The sequence below is a fragment of the Chroicocephalus ridibundus genome, chromosome 31 (genome assembly GCF_963924245.1).
Source record: "Chroicocephalus ridibundus chromosome 31, bChrRid1.1, whole genome shotgun sequence".
Classification (NCBI taxonomy): domain Eukaryota; kingdom Metazoa; phylum Chordata; class Aves; order Charadriiformes; family Laridae; genus Chroicocephalus; species Chroicocephalus ridibundus.
The window spans coordinates 106899-130466 of NC_086314.1; the positions used below are offsets into that span (position 1 = coordinate 106899).

The 23568-nt window shown below is 61.9% G+C and overlaps 2 protein-coding genes and 4 non-coding genes across 6 annotated transcripts; 2 read left to right on the plus strand and 4 right to left on the minus strand.

Moving 5' to 3' along the window:
• The first annotated feature begins 1303 nt into the window (after positions 1-1303).
• LOC134508112 (U2 spliceosomal RNA) lies at positions 1304-1494 on the plus strand. The gene has a single exon (XR_010068976.1). It is a non-coding gene; the product is annotated as a U2 spliceosomal RNA (small nuclear RNA).
• A 589-nt stretch (positions 1495-2083) lies between these two features.
• Positions 2084-2274, minus strand: LOC134508116 (U2 spliceosomal RNA). The gene has a single exon (XR_010068980.1). It is a non-coding gene; the product is annotated as a U2 spliceosomal RNA (small nuclear RNA).
• Positions 2275-10037: 7763 nt separating this feature from the next.
• LOC134508117 (U2 spliceosomal RNA) lies at positions 10038-10228 on the plus strand. The gene has a single exon (XR_010068981.1). It is a non-coding gene; the product is annotated as a U2 spliceosomal RNA (small nuclear RNA).
• A 594-nt stretch (positions 10229-10822) lies between these two features.
• LOC134508118 (U2 spliceosomal RNA) lies at positions 10823-11013 on the minus strand. Its single transcript, XR_010068982.1, has one exon. It is a non-coding gene; the product is annotated as a U2 spliceosomal RNA (small nuclear RNA).
• A 1573-nt stretch (positions 11014-12586) lies between these two features.
• On the minus strand, positions 12587-14001 carry TMEM223 (transmembrane protein 223). Its single transcript, XM_063319195.1, has 2 exons — positions 13693-14001; positions 12587-12981 (listed from the first exon to the last, which is right to left on the minus strand). The coding sequence occupies exons 1-2, from the start codon at positions 13955-13957 to the stop codon at positions 12683-12685; spliced, it is 564 nt and encodes a 187-aa protein (XP_063175265.1). The 5' UTR covers positions 13958-14001; the 3' UTR covers positions 12587-12682.
• Positions 14002-14138: 137 nt separating this feature from the next.
• On the minus strand, positions 14139-23347 carry NXF1 (nuclear RNA export factor 1). The gene is given in 21 exon segments (XM_063319193.1): positions 14139-14287; positions 14380-14440; positions 14534-14716; positions 15427-15499; positions 16076-16118; positions 16261-16356; positions 16358-16377; positions 16498-16556; positions 16665-16772; positions 17233-17288; positions 17424-17492; positions 17813-17849; positions 19223-19332; positions 19431-19538; positions 20271-20359; positions 20465-20534; positions 20624-20809; positions 20957-21040; positions 21826-21955; positions 22071-22266; positions 23213-23347. Coding segments are annotated over 21 exon segments (1848 nt in total). The 5' UTR covers positions 23244-23347; the 3' UTR covers positions 14139-14248.
• Between the last annotated feature and the right edge of the window lie 221 nt (positions 23348-23568).

Here is a 23568-nt window from a genome sequence, read left to right on the forward strand (position 1 = left end):
AAAGGGAAAAGAAGGAGAGTTCAGGAAAGCAGCGAGCCGGGGAGGGGAGTGAGGAACAGAAATGACTTTCAGGGCTCTGTCTTCGCCCCCCCCCATGAGGTTTTTATTTCTTACATTTCCCTGAAGATCCGGCGTCGGCTTTGGGTCAGCCCCCAGGCGGGTGGGGGGAGACGAGCGGGGTCCGTCCCTCCCAACCCAAATATTTCAGCCTGTTCTGTCCTGATTTCTTCTGTTACAGAGTCGGGGGATGGTTTAGGGTGGGAAAGAGCTTCCAGAGCGTCGAGTCCCACCGTTAACCCCTGTCCCTTGTCCCCGACGTCCTTCAGCTCCCTCCAGAGACTCGACCCCTTCCCTGGGCAGCCCCTGGGGGGAAGAAATTCTTCCCCGTCTCCCAGATAACCCTCCCCGGCGCGACCGGGGGCCGTTTCCTTCCGTGCCGTCGCTTGTGACAAGAGGTTTCGCTCTCTGAGCTCCTTCGGGGCCTTGGAGGGAGCAGAGGGTCCCCCCTCGGCCCCTTTTTCCCCAGGCTGAGCCCCCCCATCCCCGGCTTCCTCAGCCCCTTCTCGGCTGCTCCAGCCCCTTCTCCCACATCAGGGTCCGGCTCTGGCTGGAGCGGCAGCACCGTGTTGGGAGAGGAGGGGAAGGGAAGGGGGAGAAAAGGAGGGAAAAAAGGAAAAAAGAGAAAAGAGGAGAGAAAAGAGGAGAAAAGAGAATAAAGAAGAGAAGGGGAGGGAAAGGAGAGGAGAAAAGAGGGGGAAAAGAGAACAAAGGAGAAAAGAGGAGCGAGAATAAGAAAAAAGGGGAGAGAGAAGGAGGAAAAAAAGAAAAGGCGAAAGGAGAGAAAGAAGAGAAAAATTAAAAAGGAGAAAAGAAGAAAGAAAAGGAGAAGGAGAAAGGAGTGAAAAGAAAAGAGAGGAGAAAAGACAGCATTAAAAAGAGAAGAAAAAGGAGGAGAAAAGGAGCGAAAAGAGAATAAAGAGGAGAAAGGAGAGAAAAGGGGGAAAAGGATGAAAGGAGAGAAAAGTGACCGGAGCCGGCGAGGGGCGGGGCTACAGCGATCTGGGGCGTGTCCATGCAAATTAGAGCGCCGGGCACCTCCAGGGGGACGCCGGGACACCCCGCTGAGGGGGAATTCGGGGGGGGGCGGGGGGTCGGTGTCCCAAAATCCGGACGGAACGTGCGGAAACGAGTGGGGGGAAGAGCGGGGAGCGCAGCGAAGGGGCGGGTATCGGCAGAGGGGGAGTCACCGCGACATCGGTGTGAGTGGTTGTCCGTGGGGTGCGGTGGGTGCGGAAGGTGCAGTATCGCTTCTCGGCCTTTTGGCTAAGATCAAGTGTAGTATCTGTTCTTATCAGTTTAATATCTGATACGTCCTCGATGAGAGGACTTTATATTAAACGGATTTTTGGGCTCGGGAGTTGGACCCGGAGCTTGCTCCCTCCGCTCCGCGCATCGTCCCGGTATTGCAGTGCCTCCGGGAACGGTGCACCCCCACCCGGGGACCTTTCAGTGGTTAACGACAGAATGAAGAGGGAGATAATTCTTTTCTGAATGCACTTCCCAGCCGTGACCTGAACAGGCGGCTCGATTGTTCCCTGCTCTGAGCGCAGCCACTCGGCCGAGCCACCGTGGGGGGAAAAAATAATAAAAACCACAAGAAAAAGGGGAAGGGAAAAAAAAAAATCTCGCTCTTTTCGGGTTTAACCCCGAGGGCGGGTGTCCACGTCCTGCCCGGGAAGAGACCGCGGGGGCGGCCCATCCTCAGCTCGGAGCTGGGGAGGTGGAAGCCCCCACCCCGCCACGGGCAGTTTCCTTCCAGGCGGATTTCTCAAATGATTAGGTATTAATGAAGGCACGTGTGTAATTAAGATCGGTGACTGCTGCGCTGGGATGGATAATGAAGGGATCCCAGCGCAGCCACGCGTGGGGTGGCCGGTAAGTGCCGAGTCTCATCGTGCGTGAATGGATTCCGGGTCGGTGAAACCCCGGGATATCCCTGTCCGGAGCGGGGGATAAAGAAATATTTCCAAGCCCAGGTTAACTGTGTCTCACATCTATTTTTCACCAGCAAAAGGTCCCCGGGTGGGGGTGCACCGTTCCCGGAGGCACTGCAATACCGGGACGATGCGCGGAGCGGAGGGAGCAAGCTCCGGGTCCAACTCCCGAGCCCAAAAATCCGTTTAATATAAAGTCCTCTCATCGAGGACGTATCAGATATTAAACTGATAAGAACAGATACTACACTTGATCTTAGCCAAAAGGCCGAGAAGCGATACTGCACCTCCACCACCCACCGCACCCCACGGACAACCACTCACACCGATGTCGCGGTGACTCCCCCTCTGCCGATACCCGCCCCTTCGCTGCGCTCCCCGCTCTTCCCCCCACTCGTTTCCGCACGTTCCGTCCGGATTTTGGGACACCGACCCCCCGCCGCCCCCCGAATTCCCCCTCAGCGGGGTGTCCCGGCGTCCCCCTGGAGGTGCCCGGCGCTCTGATTTGCATAGACACGCCCCGTACCCTTGGCCACGCCCCTCCGCCCTCCTCTGGCTTCTCGCGTCTCGTTTTTTTTTTTTCGCTCTTCTTTTCTCTTTAATTTTCTTTTCTCTTTAGTTGTTTTTTTTTTTTATAGAATCGTAGAATGTGTCGGGTCGGAAGGGACCCTTAGAGGCCGCCTAGTCCAGCCCCCCGCAGAGGGCAGGGACGGCTTCAGCTACATCAGGTCGCTCCGAGCCCCGTCCAGCCCGGCCTTGAACCCCCCCAGGGCTGGGGCAGCCACAGCTTCTCTGGGCAACCTGGGCCAGGGGCTCACCCCCCTCAGAGCCAAGAATTTCTTCCTGATACCTCACCTAAATCTCCCCTTTTTTACCTGAAAACCCCTGTCTCTTGTCCCACGGCTCCCCTCCCTGCTCCAGAGTCCCTCCCCAGCTTTCCCGGAGCCCCTTGAGGGACTGGAAGGGGCTCCAGGGTCTCCCCGGAGCCTTCTCTTCTCCAGGAGAAAGGCGAAGCAGAAACGAAACATGGCAAGACGGTGCTAACCGTCCCTCGGATACCAGCTGCCCCTGAGGAGGACTCGATTGATCTCAAATCGGGAAACTGGAGGCGCCGTGAGTGAGCCGGGGGACGGCCGGTGCGTTCACCTGAGGCGGCTCACGGACAATAGCGGAGGAGACTTTTTCATTACCTTGGCCCTTTTAAAACCCCAGTTATGTTTTTAGTGGACACCGGCGCTCAGGTCTCGGCACTCCGAGCAGATGTTGCTGAGCGCCATGATTAAAAAAAAAAACAGATTTGGGTTACAGATGTTTTTGGAAACTCTAAGCCGCAGCCAACGGCCCCAGGTTAAGCGCTGGTTACCCGGAAATGAAACTGCAGCGAAGGCTCTCGTGATTTTGGGAACCTTCCCCATGAATATCTTGGGACTTGGTCTTTCAAGGGGACGAGCCTGGGTGGATTCAAAAGGAAGGGAATGGAAATTTGGGCTCCCTGCTGTCCCTGGGAAACTTTTACAGCAGGCGCCTGCAGCTCCCCTCTCCAGAACGGTTCCCGTAGAGCCCTACGCCAGGCCCCGGGAGCGAGGGAAGGGATGGTCCCGGCGACAGCCGAAGTACGACAGCAAGGGGCGATCATCCCCACACGCGCGCCCTGTAACTCCCTGGTGTGGCCAATCCCCCGTGGGAAATGGCAACTGACAGCTGATTACCGGCATCCGATCGCCAACGCGGGCTCCTCCACGGCGTCAGCGCCTGCCACAGCCGGGAGAATCGCCCGGCAACAGCCCATCGGTCCGCAGCGCGGAAGCGGCGCGCGGTTAGGTCGCTGTTGCCACACGCGCGGCAGACGGAGGAGGAGGGAACCCCCCCCCCCAAAAGCGCTCGTAAAACTTCCCCCCCCCGCCCCCCCGGCTCCGTTTGAACCCCACCCGAAGAACGTCGGGGTTAGGAATCTGCTGTCGGCCGAAGGAACTGAGAAGCTCATTCGAGTGTGTTAAAAAAAAACGAAAGAAATTGACCCCTCAGGAAATCCAGTGGGATGGCAGCAACCTAAAAACACGCCAGAAAACAAAAGAAAAAAAAAAAACGGGTGGGGGAGGGCGGTGGGGGGGGGTCAGGAAGAAAAAACAAAACAAGGCACAACTTTTTGTCTCCCGCTGTCTCCTGTTGTATGAATCCGCTCCTTTTGCGTGGACCTCTCAGAGACGCGCCACAGAACGACCCAACTCTTGCCGCCTTAACCTTTCCCTCACTGTATTGCGATTGTTTTTTATTTTTAAAAGGGATATAAACCCTGCGGACTCCCAGCGGCGTACGTGTGTGGGCAGCGGGAGAAGTTTGTATTCCTACTCAGCGGAGGTACAATCTCGCCTCAGCCCGTCGTAAATCCGGACCCCAGTTTTGGCCCAGGAGCCGACGCAAAGGTTTATGCGCGTTTGGAACCGCACGGACTAGGGGACGCGCGTCGCCCTCCCTAGTTCCGCAACGGAAGAGTCCAAATCTACAACGATGAGTCTAAATCTCACAAAAATATTGAAAATAATTCAAAGACCCCCTTTTTCTTGACCAGAAGGAGGGTCGACCGCGGAAAAGTAACAGGGCGCGGATTTTGACACTCCAGGGCTTTTGTATCCACTTCCGAGCAATTCTGTTGGAGAATATTTATGGAACCAAATTTGTTATCAGTCCTTAACCAACGGTTCTAGTAAGTCGTATTCTCAGTTAAATACGTTTAGATGTGCTTTTGGAGGATTAAATGCACAAGAAGCCTCCAAGATGACGCGCCAAAACCAATTAGCGTTGCACTTGCTGGCGCCTGAAGAAGGAGGAGTGTGTGGCACGCCAAATCCGGCTGACAGCGAACGCTCTCTCACCACCCACAACGCCACCACCGCCGTAGGAGAAGCCCGTGCAAGGATGAATGAAGTCACGGATAAGACCAGAGAATCGTTCCGGTCGCTCCAACCGAAGGATCGGTTCGACGGACTGAGTCCTGGACCGCGGATCCCGTCTCTTTTGCAGACTTTGGGACCCACGGGGTGGGGAAAGTGGCTGGTACCGATTGGAATTGTTTTGTTGATGGGATTTATATTCTTAATGGCAGGGATTGCTGTCATGTGAGGTATGACTACGTGTTTGTTCTCTTTACTCCTACCGTCCACTCTCATGGTCGTGCTCCGTCTTGGAATCCTTAGGAGTGACGGGCTGGAGAAAATGCCTTGTAAATATCGGCCTTGCGACATGGTGGGATTTAATTCTAGGCCTTACAGAAATTATGATCTCTCTCTCTCTCTCTTTTCTTTCCCCAGTACCTTATACACTATGTTCAGACCACAATGGTCGGAGAAAACCTTGGAGCGTTTGGCCCACGGGGTGGTGTAAGGGACGGACTGTAATTCCCTGCCGAGGGGCAGGAGCCCCCCCAAGCCTTCGGTGGAACCCTCAGACACGCTCAAGGAAATAAATAACGCAGGCCCGGCCTCCAAAGAGCCGATGAGGCTCAAGCTTCTGGCGCCCAGACGTGTGGGAGAACCGTCTCGTGAGGACAGGAGGGTTCTGCCACTCGTGCGCCGAGCTCGCTAGTTCTCAGCTCTCCAGGCCGTTGTGTCCAATGAGCGACCTCTGCTTCGTTATCCGCGGAACGCGCGGGAAAGCGCACACCCCTGCATGCGCTCATGAAGGTTATAGAGAGCGCGCTAAACACGTGCGACCGTGGCACGCGTCTCTCGCCACCCAAATCACGGCACACGTCACCCGGGAGAAGGGAGAAACCTGAGACCAGGCTGTCCCTGGCAAGGGCGGGGGCGGACTGTGCTCATTCCGCAAACGTAAACGGGGCAAATAAGTGCCCCTCGGGGGAACAAAGAAGAAAAAATAGAAGAAAATTGTGCCTGGGAAGGTTCTTCCCAAGAAAGAAGATTGTGCCTGGGAAGATTCCCTGAAAAAGGCGCTGGAACCAGGACCGGCGATCTCTTTCTCTCTGTCTTTTTCTCCGTCTTTTCCTTTCTCTGTTCCCTCAGTTTCTCTTTTCTCTCAGAATTGTTAAGTAACGGTTAGAGTTGCGAAGTAACGACCTTAAGCGCCGCTTGCCAGAAGTGGCCCGATCCCCGTTGTTCCGCACCGCGACGCACACCCCGCCGCTTGCCATCGTTCGTTATACACCCAACCAATTATCGTGGACTCGTTAAGGCCTACACTAACCATTTTGGGAAGCTCCTGAATGGTTCTATATGCACCTGGAGATTTATCTCACCTTAGTCCACACCATTGTTAATTTACGAATCTGAAGTCACTTACCCCTGCTCTTTCCTGGGGGTGGGACGTGACAGACCCCCCCCAGCTCTCTCAGCCCGTCCTCACGGCAGAGGGGCTCCAGCCCTCGGATCATCTCCGTGGCCTCCTCCGGCCCCGCTCCGACAGCTCCGTGTCCTTCTTGTGCCGAGGGCTCCAGAGCTGGAGGCGGGACTCCAGGTGGGGTCTCACCAGAGCGGAGCAGAGGGTCGGAATCCCCTCTCCAGATCTGCTGGCCGCGCTTCTCCTGACGCAGCCCAGGATGCCATCGGCCGTCTGGGCCGCGAGAACACATTGCGTGCTCACATCCAGCTTCCCATCCACCAGGACCACCCCCCCCAGCCAAGTCCTTCTCCGCAGGGCTGCTCTCTGTCCCGTCGTCCTCCCGCCTGGATTGATAACGGGGGTTGTCCCCACCCAAGTGCAGGACCTCGCACTTGGCCTTCTTGAACTTCCTAAGGTTCGCTCGGGCCCACCTCTCCAGCTCGTCCGGGTCCCTCTGGACGACATAGAATCGTAGAATCATAGAATCGCTGAGGTTGGAAGGGACCTTTAAGATCATCGAGTCCAACCTTTAACCTACCCTGACAAAAGCCGCTTCTAAACCACGTCCCTCAGTGCCCCATCTACCCTTTTTTTAAACACCTCCAGAGATGGTGAATCCACCACCTCCCTGGGCAGCCTGTTCCAATGTTTAATAACCCTTTCAGTGAAAAAATGTTTCCTAATATCTAATCTAAACCTCCCCTGACGTAACTTGAACCCGTTTCCCCTCGTCCTATCACTTGTCACCAGGGAGAAGAGGTCAGCCCCCATCTCTCTACACCCTCCTTTCAGGGAGTTGTAGAGGGTGATGAGGTCTCCCCTCAGCCTCCTCTTCTCCAGGCTGAACAACCCCAGCTCCCTCAGTCGTTCTTCATCAGGTTTGTGACATCCCGTCCCTCTGGCACATCGACCGCACCGCTCAGCTTGGTGTCGTTGGCAAACGTGCCAAGAGTGCCCCCGATCCCACTGTCCACGTCATCGACGAAGACGTTGAACAGCCCCGGTCCCAGCACGGCTCCCTGAGGGACACCACTTGTCACCCCTCCCCATCCGGACGTCGAGCCATTGACCACCGCCCTCTGGGTGCCACCATCCAGCCAGTTCCTCGTCCACCGAACAGCCCACCCATCAAATCCGTATCTCTCCAACTTAGAGAGAAGGACGTTGTGTTGGGCGCCGTGTCAAAGGCCTTGCTGACGTCCAGACGGACGACGTCCGTTGCTCTCCCCTTGTCCACCGACACGGTCACTCCGCTGTGGGAGGCCACCAGGGTGCTCAGGCAGGACTCGCCCCAGTGAAGCCGCGCCGGCTGCCTCGAATCACCTCCCTGTCCCCCATGTGCCTCAGCAGAGCCTCTAGGAGGATCTGCTCCGTGATCTTCCCTGTCACAGAGGTGACAGGGCGGCAGTTCCCAGGGTCCTCCTTTCTACCCTTTTTAAAAATGGGACCAATGTGTCCCTTTTTCCAGTCGCCAGGGCCTTCCCCTGACTGCCGTGACTCTTCAGATATCGCGGAGAGCGGCTTGGCAACTCCACCAGCCAATTCCCTCAGGACTCTGGGGGCGCATCTCACCAGCGTCCCCATACTCTCCCCAGGGCACCTGGTGCCGCTTGCTCTGCCCCTGCAGTTCCTTCTTGCCCTTTAGCGTGACCAGCAGGTCCCAGCTCAGCCCTGCCGGCCTCCTCCCTTTCTTACTTGATTTCTTCCACCTGGGGATCGAGAGCTCTTGTGCTCCATGGAAAGCGCCCTTGGAGATCTGCCACCTCCGTTCTGTCCCCCCCTCGTCCCCGAGGACCGTTTCCTGGCGGGGGGGGAGGCTCCTAGTGACTAACTCCCTGAAGAGCCGGTGGTTTGCTTTCCTAAAATCCAGGGTCCCGATTAGGCTCCTGGTCTGGCACGTATCCTCCTGGAGCTGGGGGAAGGCGGCTTCACCAGCCGGTTCCCCTTCATCGGGCGGCCTGTGGTGGACACCAACCGCCAGGTTCCCCGCGTCGCCTCGGCCCCTGACTCCCACCCATAAGCTTTCGGCCTCCTCTTGGCTGTTCTTCAGGGACATCCCTCCACGCTCCGTCCCTTGCTTGACGTAGAGGGCAACACCCCCGTGCCCCCTTCCTCGCCCGTCCCTTCGGAACGGCCCGTAGCCGTCGATAGCCGCGTTCCAGTCGCAGGATTCGTCCCACCGGGTTTCAGCAACGGCCACTATGTCGTGGCTTTCCAGCAGCGCGGCGGCTTCCAAGCAGCTTTTCCTCGCTTTGATTTTCTCCTTTTTCTCCTCTCTTTTCTCCCCCCTCTTCTCTCCTCCTTTTTTCATCTTTTTTCTCTCCTCCTTCTTTTTTCATCTATTTTCTCTCCTCTTTCTTCTCCCCTTTTCTCTCCTCTTTTCACCTATTTTTCCTCCTCTCCTTTCTCCTGTTTTCTCCCCTCGTTCCGGTCCGGTTTCCCCTGCAGGAACGTCTCGGGGTGGTGGCGGGGTGTTTGTGGCTTCCAGCAGCTCACGGGACCCCAGCCCAGAGGACAAACCCCCCCCTCCCGGCGTGGGGGGCTTCAAACGCCAGCGAGGGGCTCGTTGCGCCGCGCTCGGCCCTGCCGTGGCCTCCCCTCGGGTGCTGGGGGACCCCCCCCGGGTTTTAAAAAGGGCGGAATAACAGAAGGGGACGGAACAACGGGCTGAAGATGAGCCACGAGGTGGCCAACGGCATCCTGGCTTCTATTAGCAACAGCGTGGCCAGCAGGACCGGGCACGGGCCTGTCGCCCTGGGCTTGCATCCCCGAAAACCGGGTTGTTTTGGTCGCCAAAACTTTTCTCTCCTCTTTTCGGATATAAACCCCCCCACAAACACACCTCGGTCCCCTCCGTCCTGGGGCGGGGGCGGGTCTGCGCCCACCCAGCGCCGGGCAGGAAAAAAAACTCCCCAAAAAGTGGGAAAAGCCCCGGCAAAGGGACCCCCGGGGGAGGAACGGGAGCAGCGGCGGCAACAACAGCCCCGGTTTTGGGGCTCCTTCGGCGGTGCCCTTGGTCTCCTCGGGCCGGCGAGAAGCGGGACCCGCCGCCGGTACCTCCCGCAGCCGGTAGCGAGGGAAGCGGAGAGTCACCTCCGGCGGAGCGGAGACCACGGTGGCCACGGCAGGGGATCGGAGCGACGACCGCGGTGAAGTGCAGGAGCTCGATCCTTCTGTCTTTAACCAGCAAAAGGTCCCCGTGGGGGGTGCACCGTTCCTGGGGGGGGTTCAAGGCCGGGCTGGACGGGGCTCGGAGCGACCTGATGTAGCTGAAGCCGTCCCTGCCCTCTGCGGGGGGCTGGACTAGGCGGCCTCTAAGGGTCCCTTCCGACCCGACACATTCTACGATTCTATAAAAAAAAAAAAAAACCTAAAGAGAAAAGAAAATTAAAGAGAAAAGAAGAGCGAAAAAAAAAAAAACCAGACGCGAGAAGGCAGAGGAGGGCGGAGGGGCGTGGCCAAGGGTACGGGGCGTGTCTATGCAAATCAGTTCACCAGGCACCTCCAGGGGGACGCCGGGACACCCCGCTGAGGGGGAATTCGGGGGGCGGCGGGGGTCGGTGTCCCAAAATCCGGACGGAACGTGCGGAAACGAGTGGGGGGAAGAGCGGGGAGCGCAGCGAAGGGGCGGGTATCGGCAAAGGGGGGTCACCGCGACATCGGTGTGAGTGGTTGTCCGTGGGGTGCGGTGGGTGCGGACTATGCAGTATCGCTTCTCGGCCTTTTGGCTAAGATCAAGTGTAGTATCTGTTCTTATCAGTTTAATATCTGATACGTCCTCGATGAGAGGACTTTATATTAAACGGATTTTTGGGCTCGGGAGTTGGACCCGGAGCTTGCTCCCTCCGCTCCGCGCATCGTCCCGGTATTGCAGTGCCTCCGGGAACGGTGCACCCCCACCACGGGGACCTTTGGCTGGTTAAAGACAGATGGGAGATGTTGATGCAATTAACCTGGGCTGGGAAATCTCTCTTTACCCGCCGCTCCGGACAGGGATATCCCGGCGTTTCACCGACCCGGAATCCACTCACGCACGATGAGACTCGGCACTTACCGGCCACCCCACGCGTGGCTGCGCTGGGATCCCTTCATTATCCATCCCAGCGCAGCAGTCACCGATCTTAATTACACACGTGCCTTCATTAGTACCTAACCATTTGAGAAATCCGCCTGGAAGGAAACTGCCCGTGGCGGGGTGGGGGCTTCCACCTCCCCAGCTCCGAGCTGAGGATGGGCCGCCCCCGCGGTCTCTTCCCGGGCAGGACGTGGACACCCGCCCTCGGGGTTAAACCCGAAAAGAGCGAGATTTTTTTTTTCCCTTCCCCTTTTTCTTGTGGTTTTTATTATTTTTTCCCCCCACGGTGGCTCGGCCGAGTGGCTGCGCTCAGAGCAGGGAACAATCGAGCCGCCTGTTCAGGTCACGGCTGGGAAGTGCATTCTGAAAACGACATCTCCCTTCTCATTCTGTCTTTAACCAGCGAAAGGTCCCCGGGTGGGGGTGCACCGTTCCCGGAGGCACTGCAATACCGGGACGATGCGCGGAGCGGAGGGAGCAAGCTCCGGGTCCAACTCCCGAGCCCAAAAATCCGTTTAATATAAAGTCCTCTCATCGAGGACGTATCAGATATTAAACTGATAAGAACAGATACTACACTTGATCTTAGCCAAAAGGCCGAGAAGCGATACTGTAGAGTCCGCACCCACCGCACCCCATGGACAACCACCCACCCCGACATCGTGCTGACCCCCCCCTCCCAGCCGGTACCCCCCCCTCTACTGCGCTCCCCGCTCCTTCCCCCACTCGTTTCCGCACGTTCCGTCCGGATTTTGGGGCATAAACTGCCCCGCTGCACCCGAATTCCTCCGCGTCCGGAGCTCCCACAATCCCTTTCAAACACTGCCGTCTCTATTTAGCATAACCACACCCTCTATTTGCATGAACCTCGCCGCCTTTCTCTCGCGCCACGCCCCCCTTGATTTGAATACCCCGCCCCGTTCACCATCCCGATTTGCATGCTCCGCCTCCTTCCCCACACCGCGATTTGCATGCCCCGCCTACTTTTACGTTCCTATTTGCATGCTCCGCCCCTTCACACAGCCCTTTATGGTCACTCCCCGCCCCTTCATTTGCATACGCCGCGCCCCCCGCCCCGCCCGCCCGGCGGAGAGGGATTTGGGTGGAAAAACGAAGGGTTTCGGGGGTCTCCGCCCAGACGGGGGCTGCAGGAAGGGCTGGGAGCACTGGAACGGGGCAAAGCGGGGCCGGGGACGCCATTCCCGGTCCAGCCCCTGTCTGGGATCCAGGGACCCCATGTCTAAATCCCGTTATTTCCGTTCGTTAACGGCTCCGGACATTAGGAACCACAGAGTCGGGGACTGGTTTGGGTGGGAAAGGACCTCAAAGGCCACCCCCTGCCACGGGGAAGGGCGCTGAGCAGCGTCCTGAAGCGCCGGAGCAGCCAAAGCCCCAAAACGCCTTCAAAATGCACCAAAACGGCTTCAAAATGCTCCAGCATGGCTTCAATATGCTCCAAAATGGCCTCAAAATGCCCCAAATCGGCTCCCTGGGGTGGGGATGTCAGTGGAGTGTTCCAGTCCCAGGGATGAGGATGAGGATGGCCGGGACAACACCAAGGTCCCCCCATCGCAGGGGACAGTGGGAATGGGAGGGTAAGGAGGCGGGGGAAGGGGGTGAGGGGGTTCGCCATGGATTGGTGCTGGCAGAGGGTCTGGATGCAGCCGAAGGTGTCGAGGACAAGGAAGAGCTTGGTCCTGGGCTCGATGAAGAATGAGATGAAGCTCAGCATGGAAACGAGCAGGGCTGAGGAGGAGGAAGGGAAGAAGAAGAGGGAAGAGGGAGGAGGAAAAGGGAAGGAGGAAGGGAAGGAGGAAGGGAAGGGGGAAGGGAAGGGGGAAGGGAAAAGGCAAGAGGGAGGGTAAAGAGAGAAGGGGAAGAGCAAGGAGGAAGAGGGAGAAGGAAGACGGAATGGAAAAAGTGGGGAGGAAGAAGAGGATGAAGATAAAGAAAACGAAAGAGGAAGAGGGAAGGGAAAAGAGCAAGGGGGAGGAGGAAGACAGGAAAGAGCGAGGAGGAAGAAGAAGGAAAGGAAGGGAAAGAGCGGGGAGGAAGAGGAGGAGGAAGCAGTGGGGCCGCAGTCCCTCCATCCACTGCCCCCGGCAGCTCCGGGGGGGCCCCAAGACACCAAAAAAATGGGGAAGGGAGTGTGCATCCCCCCACCTTCTCCCCACAACGCAGCCAGGCAGCTCAGGGTTTTATTGGGATGTGACAAAGGGGGGTGACAAGGCGACAAAGTTCCTGTTGTGTTGTGTGTCCCCTCCCCCGAAAAAAACCCCTAGAGCTTGCGGTAGGCGCCGACGGTGAGGTCGAAGAGCCGGGGGTTGCAGAGCTGCCCCCCCTTGTCCATCAGGAAGAAGAAGGGGCGGCCCTTCACCTTGAGGGGGAGGGCGGCCGGCACCTCGGAGCGATGGGCCCGGCAGGAGACGTGGCGCAAGGGGACGGTCAGGGTGGGACCCCGGCCCAGCCCCAGGGGCCCGTGGGTGCTGATGGCCACCTCCGCGCCCCCCCGCAGCAACGTCACCCGCCGGACGGCGCGAAGGGGGAACAGGATGCCAGCCGCCACGATCAGAGAGCCTGCCAGGGGGGAGAAGTGGGACGGGGGGGTGTGTGTCAAGGTGGCCACCAGGAGGGTCAGGGTGGCCACCGGGCCCAGTTCAAGCCACTCTGGCTCCCCTGCAGTGTCCTGGAGAGTCCTCCAAGTCCCCCTCTGCTGTCCCAGCCCCCCCTGTCCCTGTCTCAGCCCCCCCCCAGTGCCCCAGGTCCCCCATGCCCTGGCTCCCCGAGGCCCATTCTGAGCTGAGCCCCACTCCCGCCCCCTCCGGTGCCCCGGGCCACCCCCCAGACCCCTTGGTCCCGCTCCAGCACACCCTGCTCCCCCAGTTTCCCCCCGGGTCCTTTCTGAGCCCCCCCCCGGTACACTGCACCCCCCCCCACCTCCCTCGGTCCCGCTCCAAACCCCGCTCTGGTGTCCCAGGTGTCCCCCTCCCCAGCCCCCCCCGGTACACAGGGCCCCCCTCAGCTCCCCCGGATCCTCCATGGTGCCCCGGTCCCCCCCCGGTCCAGGACCCCCTGTTCCCCAAGGTCCTCTCCGAGCCCCTCTCCGGTGCCCCAGGTCCCTCCCTACTCAGGCCCAAGGCCCGTTCTGAGCCCCTCCAAGGCCCGGCCAAAGCCCCCGTCCCCGGTGCACCGGCCCCCCCCACAGCTCCCCCCCTTCCGTTCCGAGTCTCCCCCGCGCCACCCCCAAGGCCCCTCCCGTCCTGCCCCGCAGCCCCCCGCCGCCGGTACCGAGGGTGAGGCAGGAGGCGGTGAAGCCGAGCCGCCATTTGTTATCGCGGGGTCGGAGCGGATCGTCGGGGCCGGGTCCGGCGGCGGGACGAAGGGCCGTGAAGGCGAAATGAGCCAGGTAGGTCCAGAACAGGCCTTGCCCCGCGCAGAAGAAACCGGCCAGGCGGAAGAACCGGCCCCGTTCGTGCCGGAAAAGCACCACGTCCCGCGGAACCGCCACCTCCAGCGCGGCCGCCGCCGCCGCCCGCGCCCCGGCGGCCGCCATGGCGGCCCCCTTGCGCCACTTCCGGGTCACTCTATATCAACTTCCTGGTCACCCCTGCCGCCGACCAATCCCCGCGCTCCGACACCCCCCCCCCCCCCACTTCCGGCGCCATCTTTGTGGCGGGCGCGGCGCCGTCCCGCCCCCTCTTAAAGGCGCAGCGCGTCCCCAAGGCCGAAACGGGTCGATTTATTGATTTATTTACAAAACGGTGAGGAATAAAACTCCGGGATGGAAGTTGGGGGCGGGGGGTGGGGGGGAGAAGAGCGAAGTGGGGGCGGAGGCGGGCACCGCTCACTTGAGAAACGCCACCTCCGGGATCTTCCCTTCCAGCTGCAAGAGAAATGGGGGGGAGGGGGGCAGGTGAAGCAGGGGGGTCTGGGGCGGGAGGGGAACACGGCTGAGATCCCCCCCCAGAAACCCACCTTGAGCTGGGTGAAGACCTGCCCGGCCCGTCCGTAGTCCCAGTCGTTGTCCTGGAGGCACCTGGAGGGTGTGGGGGCGGGAGAGGGGAGATGGTGAGGGTGGGGGAGGGGCAGGGGGGTGGGGGAGGGGCTGGGGGGGGTGACACACACTCACTTTTGGGACCACTCGAGGTTCATGCCCGACTGCATGGAGAAGGCGGCCAACATCTCCTGCTGCTCGGCCGAGAGGGTGGGGACGGGGCTGGAGGAGGGGGTGGGGGCCGGCATGAGGAAGGCCTTGCGGATCTCCTCGGTGGTGGCGTTCCTAACGAAGAGCTCGTCGTTAACGATGCAGAGCCTGCGGAAAGACAAAACAGAGACGGGGCCGGGGGAGGGGTAGGGTTTGGACTATGGCCGGCGTCTTCCTGCACCGCCAAGGCCACCCAGCACCTGGAGGGTCCCTTCTGGGATGACGACGGGGCAAGTGGTGGCCACCGTCGACCCAACTGGAGGACGGGGACCTGCTGGAGGCCACTGGGGCCCCCAGAGGCTGGAGAAGCTCCGCCGTGGGGAGGGGATGGTGGGGCTGGAGAGGGGACGGGGGTTGTAGAAGCTCCGCTGTGGGGACAGGCCAAGAATTGGGGGTGTTCAGCCCGGAAAAGGCTCCAGGGAGACCTTCTGGTGGCCCGTGGCTACTGAAACTGGGCTGAGAAGGAAGGCAGGGACAGAGTCCCACACGGCCTGTGGTGACAGGATGAGCGGAAATGGGTTTGAGATAAAAAAGGGGAGATTTAGACCATATCAAAGGAAGAAATCCTTGACTCTGAGGGCAGTGAGACACTGGCCCAGGTTGCCCAGTGAAGACGTCCCTGCCCATGGCGGGGGGTGGCACTTGGTGGCCTTTAAAGGTCCCTTCGACCCAAACCAGCCTGATTTTACGGAAAAGCGGGTGACAACGGCCCAAGATGTCTCCGCTCGTCCCACCCGCGCAGAGACACCTCCGTGCAGCTCTCAGGAGGAGGAAGAGGGACGGTGCCGAAGGCCCGGTGGCCGGTAGCCATCACCTACCCGGTGTTGCCGGCCGGGACGGCGATGAACATCCGTGTGAAGGCGCGCACAGAGTCGCGGGATTTGCCATCCACTGTGGGAGAGAGGGAGAGGAGGTGGTGGGAGGAAGGCTGGTGAGGAGGTGGTGGGAGGAAGGAGGGGAAGGAGGAGGAGGAAGGAGGAGGAAGAGGGGAAGGAAGGGGGAAGGAAGGGGGAAGGAAGGGGGAAGGAAGGGGGAAGGAAGGGGGAAGGAAGGGGGAAGGAAGGGGGAAGGAAGGGGGAAGGAAGGGGGAAGGAAGGGGGAAGGAAGGGGGAAGGAAGGGGGAAGGAAGGGGAAGGAAGGGGGAAGGAAGGGGGAAGGAAGGGGGAAGGAAGGGGGAAGGAAGGGGGAAGGAAGGGGGAAGAAGAACGAGAAAGAAAAGAGAATGAGGAGGAGGAAGAAGAATGAGAAACAAAAGAGGAGGAGGAGGAAGAAAAACGAGGAAGGAAGGCGGAGAAGGAAGAAGGAGAAAGAAAGGAGGGAGGACGAAGGAGAAAGGAAGGAGGGAGGAAAGAAGGAGGAAGGAAGGAGGGAGGAAAGAAGGAGGAAGAAGAGGAGGAGGAAGGAGGAAGAAGAGGAGGAGGAAGGAGGAAGAAGAGGACGGAGGAGGACACAGGGGTCGACCCTCACCTTCCTTGAAGATCCCATGGACAGCGAAGCAGAGCAGCGTGTTCTGGAAGAGAGGGGCCGGGTGAGGGGGGGCAGGATGGCGCCGGGGCTGGGGGGGGGGACCCGAAGGAGCCCCGTGTGTCCCCGTCCCGCCCCCCAGGTGTCCCCGTCCCCCCCCCCCAGTGTGTCCCTGTCCCCCCGCTCACCGTCTGGGCGCAGATGTCCACCACGAAGGAGTTGATGTCGTGCTGTGTCTTGGGCAGCTCGTTGAGGAAGGCCACCACGTTGAGCCGCGTGTGTTTTGAGCAGCTTGAAGCGCATGGCTGGGGGTGGGGGGAGGGAACGACAGAAGAACACTAAGACCACCCCCACCCCCCCCAGACACCCCATGGCCCCCCCTGACCCACCATACCCCCCCCCGAGCACTTTAGGAAGGGACTTACTGGGGTCTTTCAGCTTCTTCACGTTTCTGCTGTCCTTAAAATACTCGTTGAGGCTGTTCCTGCAAAGATGAGGGGCTGTGAAGGGGGGGTCCTGCCGCCCGTCCACCCCCCGGCTGGGGTTTGGGGGGCTGTCCCCCGCCCCGGGAGGCAGCGGGAGGGGGCCGTACCGGGGTTGGTTGTGGGGCCCGAAGGGGATGCTGAGGGAGCAGCAGGCTCCGTCGTGGTAGGCGTCCAGCAGCCCCTGCCTGTCGCTGGAGTCATAAATGGAGTAATACCTGCGGGGGGGGGCACGGGAGGGGGCGATGGGGGGGTTGAAAGGGGGTGGAAAAGGGTCGGTGGAGAGGGGAAAAGAGGGTGGAGGGGGTTAAAGGGGGTTGGGGAGATGGAAGAGGGCAGGGGGGTTCAAAAGGAGGGGGGGAGAGGGGATGTGTGAAAGGGGGGGGGTTAAAGGGAAGGGCAAAGGGGGGTGGGAGTGTTGAAGGGGGGGGTTAAAGGGGAGGGCAAAGGGGGGTGGGAGTGTTGAAGGGGGGGTTAAAGGGAATTGGGGAGATGAAAGAGGGTGGGGGGGTTGAAAAGGGGCGTGGGGCGTGTGGAAAGGGGAGGTTGGAAAGGGGGGGTGGGTAGAAAAGGGGGGTTGAAAGGGGTGGGAGTGTTGAAGGAAGGGGTTAAGCGGGGCGGGAGGGGGGGGCTGAAAGCGGGGAGGGGGCAGCCCCCCCCGCCCGCCCCGGCACTCACTGCTGTAAGAACCGCAGCACCAAAACCTTCAGGTCGTCCGAGGCGAAGTAGCTGCCCTAAATAAGGGGGGGACGACACACGTATCGGTTACTCTTCAGGCAACAGCCAACCCCCCCCCCCCGCCACCAACCCCCCCCTCGGCCCAGGCTGGGGGCACAGGGTCCTCCCCACCCCCGCCAAAACATCCCTACCTTGCAGGGGGGCAGCGTGGTGGGGGCCTCCACGTCGAAGGCAATGGGTGGAGGGAGCTCGTGGCCGTCCTGGGGGGGGGCAAAACCAGATGGGGATTGGGGGGGGGGGGGGGAGGGTGCAAATCTCTCCCACCCCCCCCCACCCGGGGCAGGGCCTGACACCCCCCCTCCTGCCCCCCCGGCAAGGCTGTGTCGCCCCCAGACCCCCAGAAAGGCTCAGTGTGTCCCCTCCCAGTCCCTTCCTGCCCCTAAGCAAGACTCAGTGACCCCCCCAGAAAGGCTCAGTGTGTCCCCCCCAAACCCTTCCTGCCCCCCAGAAAGGCTCTGTCGTGCCCCCCAAGCCCTCTCCTGCCCCCAAACAAGACTCGGCGCCCCCCCGCCTCGCTCACCAGGCGCAGCAGCTTGGGGAATCGCTCTCTGACGGAGCTGCCGAGAGGGAGCAGAGTCAGTGCGGTGGCCGAGCCCCCCGCCGGGGCCAGGCCTTGCCCCCCCCCGCCCCCCGGGGACCCTTCCCCACCCTGGTTGCCCCCCGTTTACTGCCCCCCCCCTGGACCCACAGGGTGCCAGGGGATGGCCCTGCGGCTGCCTCCTCCCCGCCTCCCTGATGTGGCACCCTGGGGACCCAGTGCCACCCCCCCCTCCCCAACCCCAGGGCTGCCCCTGCCCCTGGGGGGGATCTCGGGCCGCATCTGAGGAACCGCGGGCCCCGTGGGCCAGCTCAGGACTTACCTGGCTCGTACTCACCTGGGTGCGGTTGCCCAGAGGAGAGGGGAAGGGGGAAGAGGACAAATCCCCACCGGTTCGTGGCACAAACCCTTGGCACGACCCGGCTGTTTTATAGCTGCGGAGCCCCTGCGTCGAGGGGTGTTGGGGGGGGGAAACGGAGCGAGCAGCAAGGGGAAGGATAAAGCAGGGTTTTTTTTTGGGGGGGGGAACCCCTGGGCAGAGCCTCTTCTCCTTCGTGCCGCTCCCCCCCGGCCCCGGGAGCCCGGTTGGGCTGCAGGTACGGCCGCATCCGGAGCCGAGACCCTCGCCCGCGCTGGGGGCCGGCGTGGGCTCGCCCAGGGGTGCGGCGGGGGGGGCCTGCCCGGAGCGAGCCCCGTGGGCCTGCGGCAGGCCTGTGGCTAGCGAAAGCCTCCCCGCGCCGGCCGCGTCTGGGCGGCGACGTTTGGCCACTGCACGGCTGTGCCTGTCTTAGGTTGTTCCTCCCGTGAGGAATCTTACCCGTCTCTGGCTAGCCAGCCATCGTCGAGGGCCAAACGCGGGCGCGAGGGAGGGAGGGGGCAGCTCTGTAGAGTCTGGAGGGGGGGGACACACACCGGTGCCGTGTCCCGCATCCCCCGAAAGCCCGTGGAAGGGGCAGAGCGATGTCGGAAGCCCCGTCTGCGCGGCAGAGGGGTGGGAGCGGCAGGCAGGGAGCGGGACGCTGCGGAGAAGAGGCTGCATACCCCAAGGGAGGAGGAGGAGGAAGAGGGGGGGGAGCAGCGAGGAAGAGGAGGAGGAGGGAGGAAGGAAGGAAGGAAGCAGGGCTCCGAGCAGCTGAAACGGATCGGCCGTCCTTCGGCAAACGGGCGATGGGCCCGTCTCCGGCCTCATGCCACGACCAGGGGCTGCCTGGGGTTGGGGGGGACACGGGGGTCTCCGGGCGCCGGCGAGCAGAAGGCACCGGGGAGGGGGTTTGTGTGGGTTTGGGGAAGTGGGGGGCGGGGGGGGCGGCCTCTCTTCGTCCTGCCGGGTTGCCCCCCGCGGAGCAGGGGCGGCCCACGGGCCCCTGGGGCCGCCCCAGGGCTAACACTGACCTGATGTAGGTGGACTGGTCCCGGAAAGCGTCGCAAAGAGGGTTTCCATCGAGCCAAAGCTCCTCCAGTTTAAGCCCCTTCACCTTGTCCAGTTCCCGGTCGGATTTCAGCTGCACGGAGAGGCGGGGGGAAAGAGAGGGTGAGGGGACGGGGTGGGGGGGGGCGTCATGGAAGGTGGGGGGGGACACAAAACCAGGGTGGCACCCACCTCGTTGCGAGAAAGGTCGAGGATCTTGAGGCCGGCGGCTTTTTGCGCCAGCTCGGACAGGTCGTCCAGGCGGTAGAGCTTGTTGCTGCTCAGGTTGAGAGACTGGAGCTATGGGGAGATATCGGGGGGGGGTGTGTGGACAGAAAGGGGGGGGTCAGGGGGCAAAGAGGGGGTTTGGGGAGGGGGACAGAGAGAGGGGGTTGGGGGGGAGATGGGGGGTTGGGGGGCGGGCAGAGAAAAGGGGTTTGGGGGAGAGACGGGGGGTTCGGGGCGGGGAGAGAAAGGGGTTGGGAGAGGTTGGGAGAGGAGGGGGATGGGGGGGACAGAAATGGAGGTTGGGGGGGACAGAGAGAGGGGTTGGGGGGGACAATGGGGGACAACAGAGAGGGGGGTTGGGCAGACAAGGAGCAGGGAACAAAGAAGGGGATTGGGGGGACGGAGAGGGGGGGACAAAGAAGGGAGTTAGGGACAGGGAAGGGGGACGGAGTTGGGGACAGGGAAGGGGGACAGAGAGGGGGGTCAGGGGGACAGGGAGGGGGGACGGAGAGGGAATTGGGGCGACAGAGATGGGGGAGACAGAGAAGGGGGTCGGGGGAGGACAGGGGGGAATGACAGAGGGGGGTTGGGGGGACAGAGAGGGGATTGGGGGGGACAGAGAGGGGATTGGGGGGGACAGAGAGGGAGATACAGATGGGGGTGGCGGGGACAGAGATAGCAGTTGTGGGGGGACAGGGGGATTGGGGGGACACACAGATGGGTGTTGAGGCGGGGGACACAGAGCGGGGTGGGGGGCGCCCAGGGGTCCAGCTGCCGCGGCCGGCGCAGGGTCCCCCCCCTCACCTCGGGGATGTTGTCCTCGATGATGCGCAGCACCACCAGCATGCAGCTCCGCTGGTTCAGCACCACGTCGATGCTCTGCGACACCAAATCTTGGGGGGGGGGGGGGAGAAGAAAAAAAGATGGGGGTGAAACGCTGCCTTCCGCAGCCCCTTCTCGCCCCTCGCATCCCCGGGGCGGTGGTGAGCAGAGCTTACCCGGGTCGACGCGGAGGCTCTTGAGGTCCAACGCCCGCTGCGAACCGTCGTACCTCTTGCTCATGCAGAGCTGGGACGGGATGAGTGAGATGAGAGCGGGTTCTGCCTTTCCCCTCGCCCCCCATCCCACCCCCCCCCCCCCGCCCCAATCCCACTCACCTTCAGTTGCTCAATCTCCTCCGGTTTCAGCTCGTTCTGCAGGGACTGAGGCGGAGCTGACGAGTTGATAATTATCACCACCTTATAATTATCCCTGTCGGTGATCTTCCGGGAGACCTGTTTGAGGGCGCTGGCGGTGGTGGCGTCCTCCACGTAGAACTGGGCCCGGTTGTGGTCGTAGTGGAACTGGAAAAAGGGAGGATTTAGGATCTGGGTGGCAGCTCCCGCGGAGCCAGAGCTTGGCCGAACTCCTGGGGCTTCCATGCCCCCCACCCCGGCCTGCCCCGACCTCCCCAAAATGGGAAACGACACAAAACCCAGGACCCCGCTCACCTCGACGGGGGTGAAGGGGACGCTGCAGAGGTTCTGGATGGAGCTCAGCAGCCAGGACTTGTCGTATTTCTTTCCGTAGGGGATCTAAGAGACCATTTGCCCGGCATCAGGGCACAGGCAGGGCTGGGAACGGCGCAGAGCTCCAACTGCCCGGCGGAGGAGCCGCCACAGCCCTGCCTGGGCCACGCGTGTCGCAGCTGGGCAGGATGCAGCTGCCTTCTGTGTACGGCTGGGTGGGGCGGGGGGAGAAGGGGGACGAGGGGGGAGAAGGGAACAGAGAAGGGGGACGAGGGGGTACCAAGGGAGGAAGAAGAGGGACAAGGGGGGACCAAGGGAGGGGAGAAGGGAGATGAGGCGGGATGAGAGCAGAAAAGAGAGAGGGAAAAAAAAAAGGAAGATGTGAAAGGGAAAAGGAAAAGATAGAACACAAAGGAGAAGGGAAACAAGAAAGGAGAAGGGAAAGGAGAAGGGAAAGCAGAAAGACCAGAGCTTCGAGCCCCTTCCAGTCCCTAAAGGAGCTCCAGGAAAGCTCGGGGTGGCGACTCTCGGTCAGGGAGGGGAGTGATAGAACAAGAAATAGTGGCTTTAAGGCAAAAAAGGATAGATTTAAATACAGGGGACACAAGAAGAAACTCTTTACAATACATTGCCCAAAAAGGTGGTGGATGCCCCATCCCTGGAAACATCCCAGAACAGGTCAGACGGGGCTTTGAGCGACTTGATCTCGTTGAAAATGTCCCTGCCCAACCCAAGGCCTTGGACTAAACGGCCTTTAAAGGTCCCTTCAACCCAAACCAGTCCATGATTCTATGGCAAAGCGGGTGACAACAGCCCCGGATCCCCGTCCCCGCGCCGCCCGCCCCACTCACGGTGATCTTGAACCAGTTCCTGCGCCCGCCATCGCGACTGGTGCCGCCACTTCGCTCCGGGGTGGGAAGATCTCGTTTGACTGTGATGTGGATGTTGGTCGAGCGGTTGGGCCGCGGCCCGTAGGGCAAACTGGGAGCAGCGAGGAGAGATTGGAGGGAGACTTGGACCCCCAAAGAACCCCCCCAGACCCTCCCGAAGACCCCCCAGCAGCCCCATGGGGCGCCCACACCCCTCCAACACTCACTATCGGCTGCGGGGCCCGTCGTGGGCCTCGCTCATGGGGACGTCACCGTCGTCCTCCTCCAGCCGGGCGCGGAGACCAGGGCCGCCGCGGCTCCGGGAACGATGGTTCATTTCGCTGTACATCTTTCCCCGGAACGGGCCGCGGCCTTTCTTCCTGCGGCCCGAGAAGCTTCGCCCGCCCACGCGGTCATCGTGCTCTGCCGGGGCAGCACCGCCATCAGCCACCCACCACACCGACCCCTGGGGGGCTCCGGTCCCTGTCCCCTGCCCTGTGTCCCCTCAGGCCCCTCTCCCCGTCCCTGGTCTGCTCTCCCTGTCCCTCATCCCTTCTCACTTGCCCCCAGACCCCATCCCCTTTCCCCAGGTCCCTGTCCCCTCTCCCTGTCCTCCCTCCAAGGCCCCATCCCCTCTCCCTGTCCCCTCTCTCCGGGCTCCCATCCCCTTTCCCAAGTCCCTGTTCCCTCCCTCTGTCCCCCATCCTTCTCCCTGGGCCCCCATGCTCTCTACCCTGCCCCTATCCCAACCCCATCCCCTCCCCTGATCCCCATTCCCCTCAGGCCCCTCTCCCTGTCCCCCAGCCCCTCTCTCCAGTCCCATCAGGCCCCTCTCTCGGTCCCCCATCCCCTCTCCACAGACCCCGTCCTCTCTCCCCATCCCCTCAGGCCCCGTCCCCCATCCTCTCCCTGTCCCTTCTCCCCATGCCCCGTCCCCTCTTCCCGGTCCTCTGGCCCTTCTCCCCGGCCCCTATCCTCTCCCCCGGCCCGGGCCCTTCTCCCCGGCCCCCGTCCTCTCCTCAGGCCCCGTCTCCAGGCCGCGTCCCTCTCCCCTGGGCCCTCAAGCCCCTCTCCCCGGTCCCCATCCCCTCAGGCCACTGTCCCTCTCCCTTCTCCCCAGGTCCCCGTCCCATCCCTCCCAGTTCCTTCTCCCGGCCCCTCTCCCCATCCCATATTCCCCGGGCCTCTCGCCCCGTCCCCTCTCCAGGCCCCGTCCCCTCTCCAGGCCCCATCTCCCCTCCAGGCCCGCGGCCCGGGCCCAACGCCGCCTCCAACCGCCCGGGCCTCTGCCGCTCCCCTCCCGGACCGGCCCCGGGGCTCCCCCGCCGCCGCCGGCCCCCTCCCAGACGGCTGCCCCGGCCCCGCTCACCGCTGTAACCCCCTTTCCCCTCCTCCGCCATCGCCGCCCTCCGCTCCCGGCCCCCGCGGCCTCCCCGCCGCGCCACGCCCCCCCAGCGTCACTTCCGCCCGGAGGTCACCACTTCCGCCCAGCGCATGCGCGCTCACTCTCCCTCCCCCCCCCCGCGGTGGCGCTGAGGTCGACGGTTCGAGTCCCGCCCCGGGAGGCAAAGGCAGCGCTGGGGGAAGGGGAATCACGGCTTTAATGGGCGGGGGGGGTGGGGGGCTGCAGCTCCCAGGGGCGTCCCGTAGTTCCCCTCTCGGGGATCCCACAGCTTTAACGGAGTCCATAGTCCCCTCCTCGCGGGGGCGTCCCAGCTTCAATGG

Excerpts from the sequence above, each read along its gene's own strand:
- TMEM223 (XM_063319195.1), bottom strand. The coding sequence starts at position 13,957 with ATGGCGGCCGCCGGGGCGCGGGCGGCGGCGGCGGCCGCGCTGGAGGTG. Across the intron at positions 12,982-13,692 it reads CGCCTCCTGCCTCACCCTCG|GCTCTCTGATCGTGGCGGCT; the intron begins GTACCGGCGGCG and ends CCCCCCTGGCAG.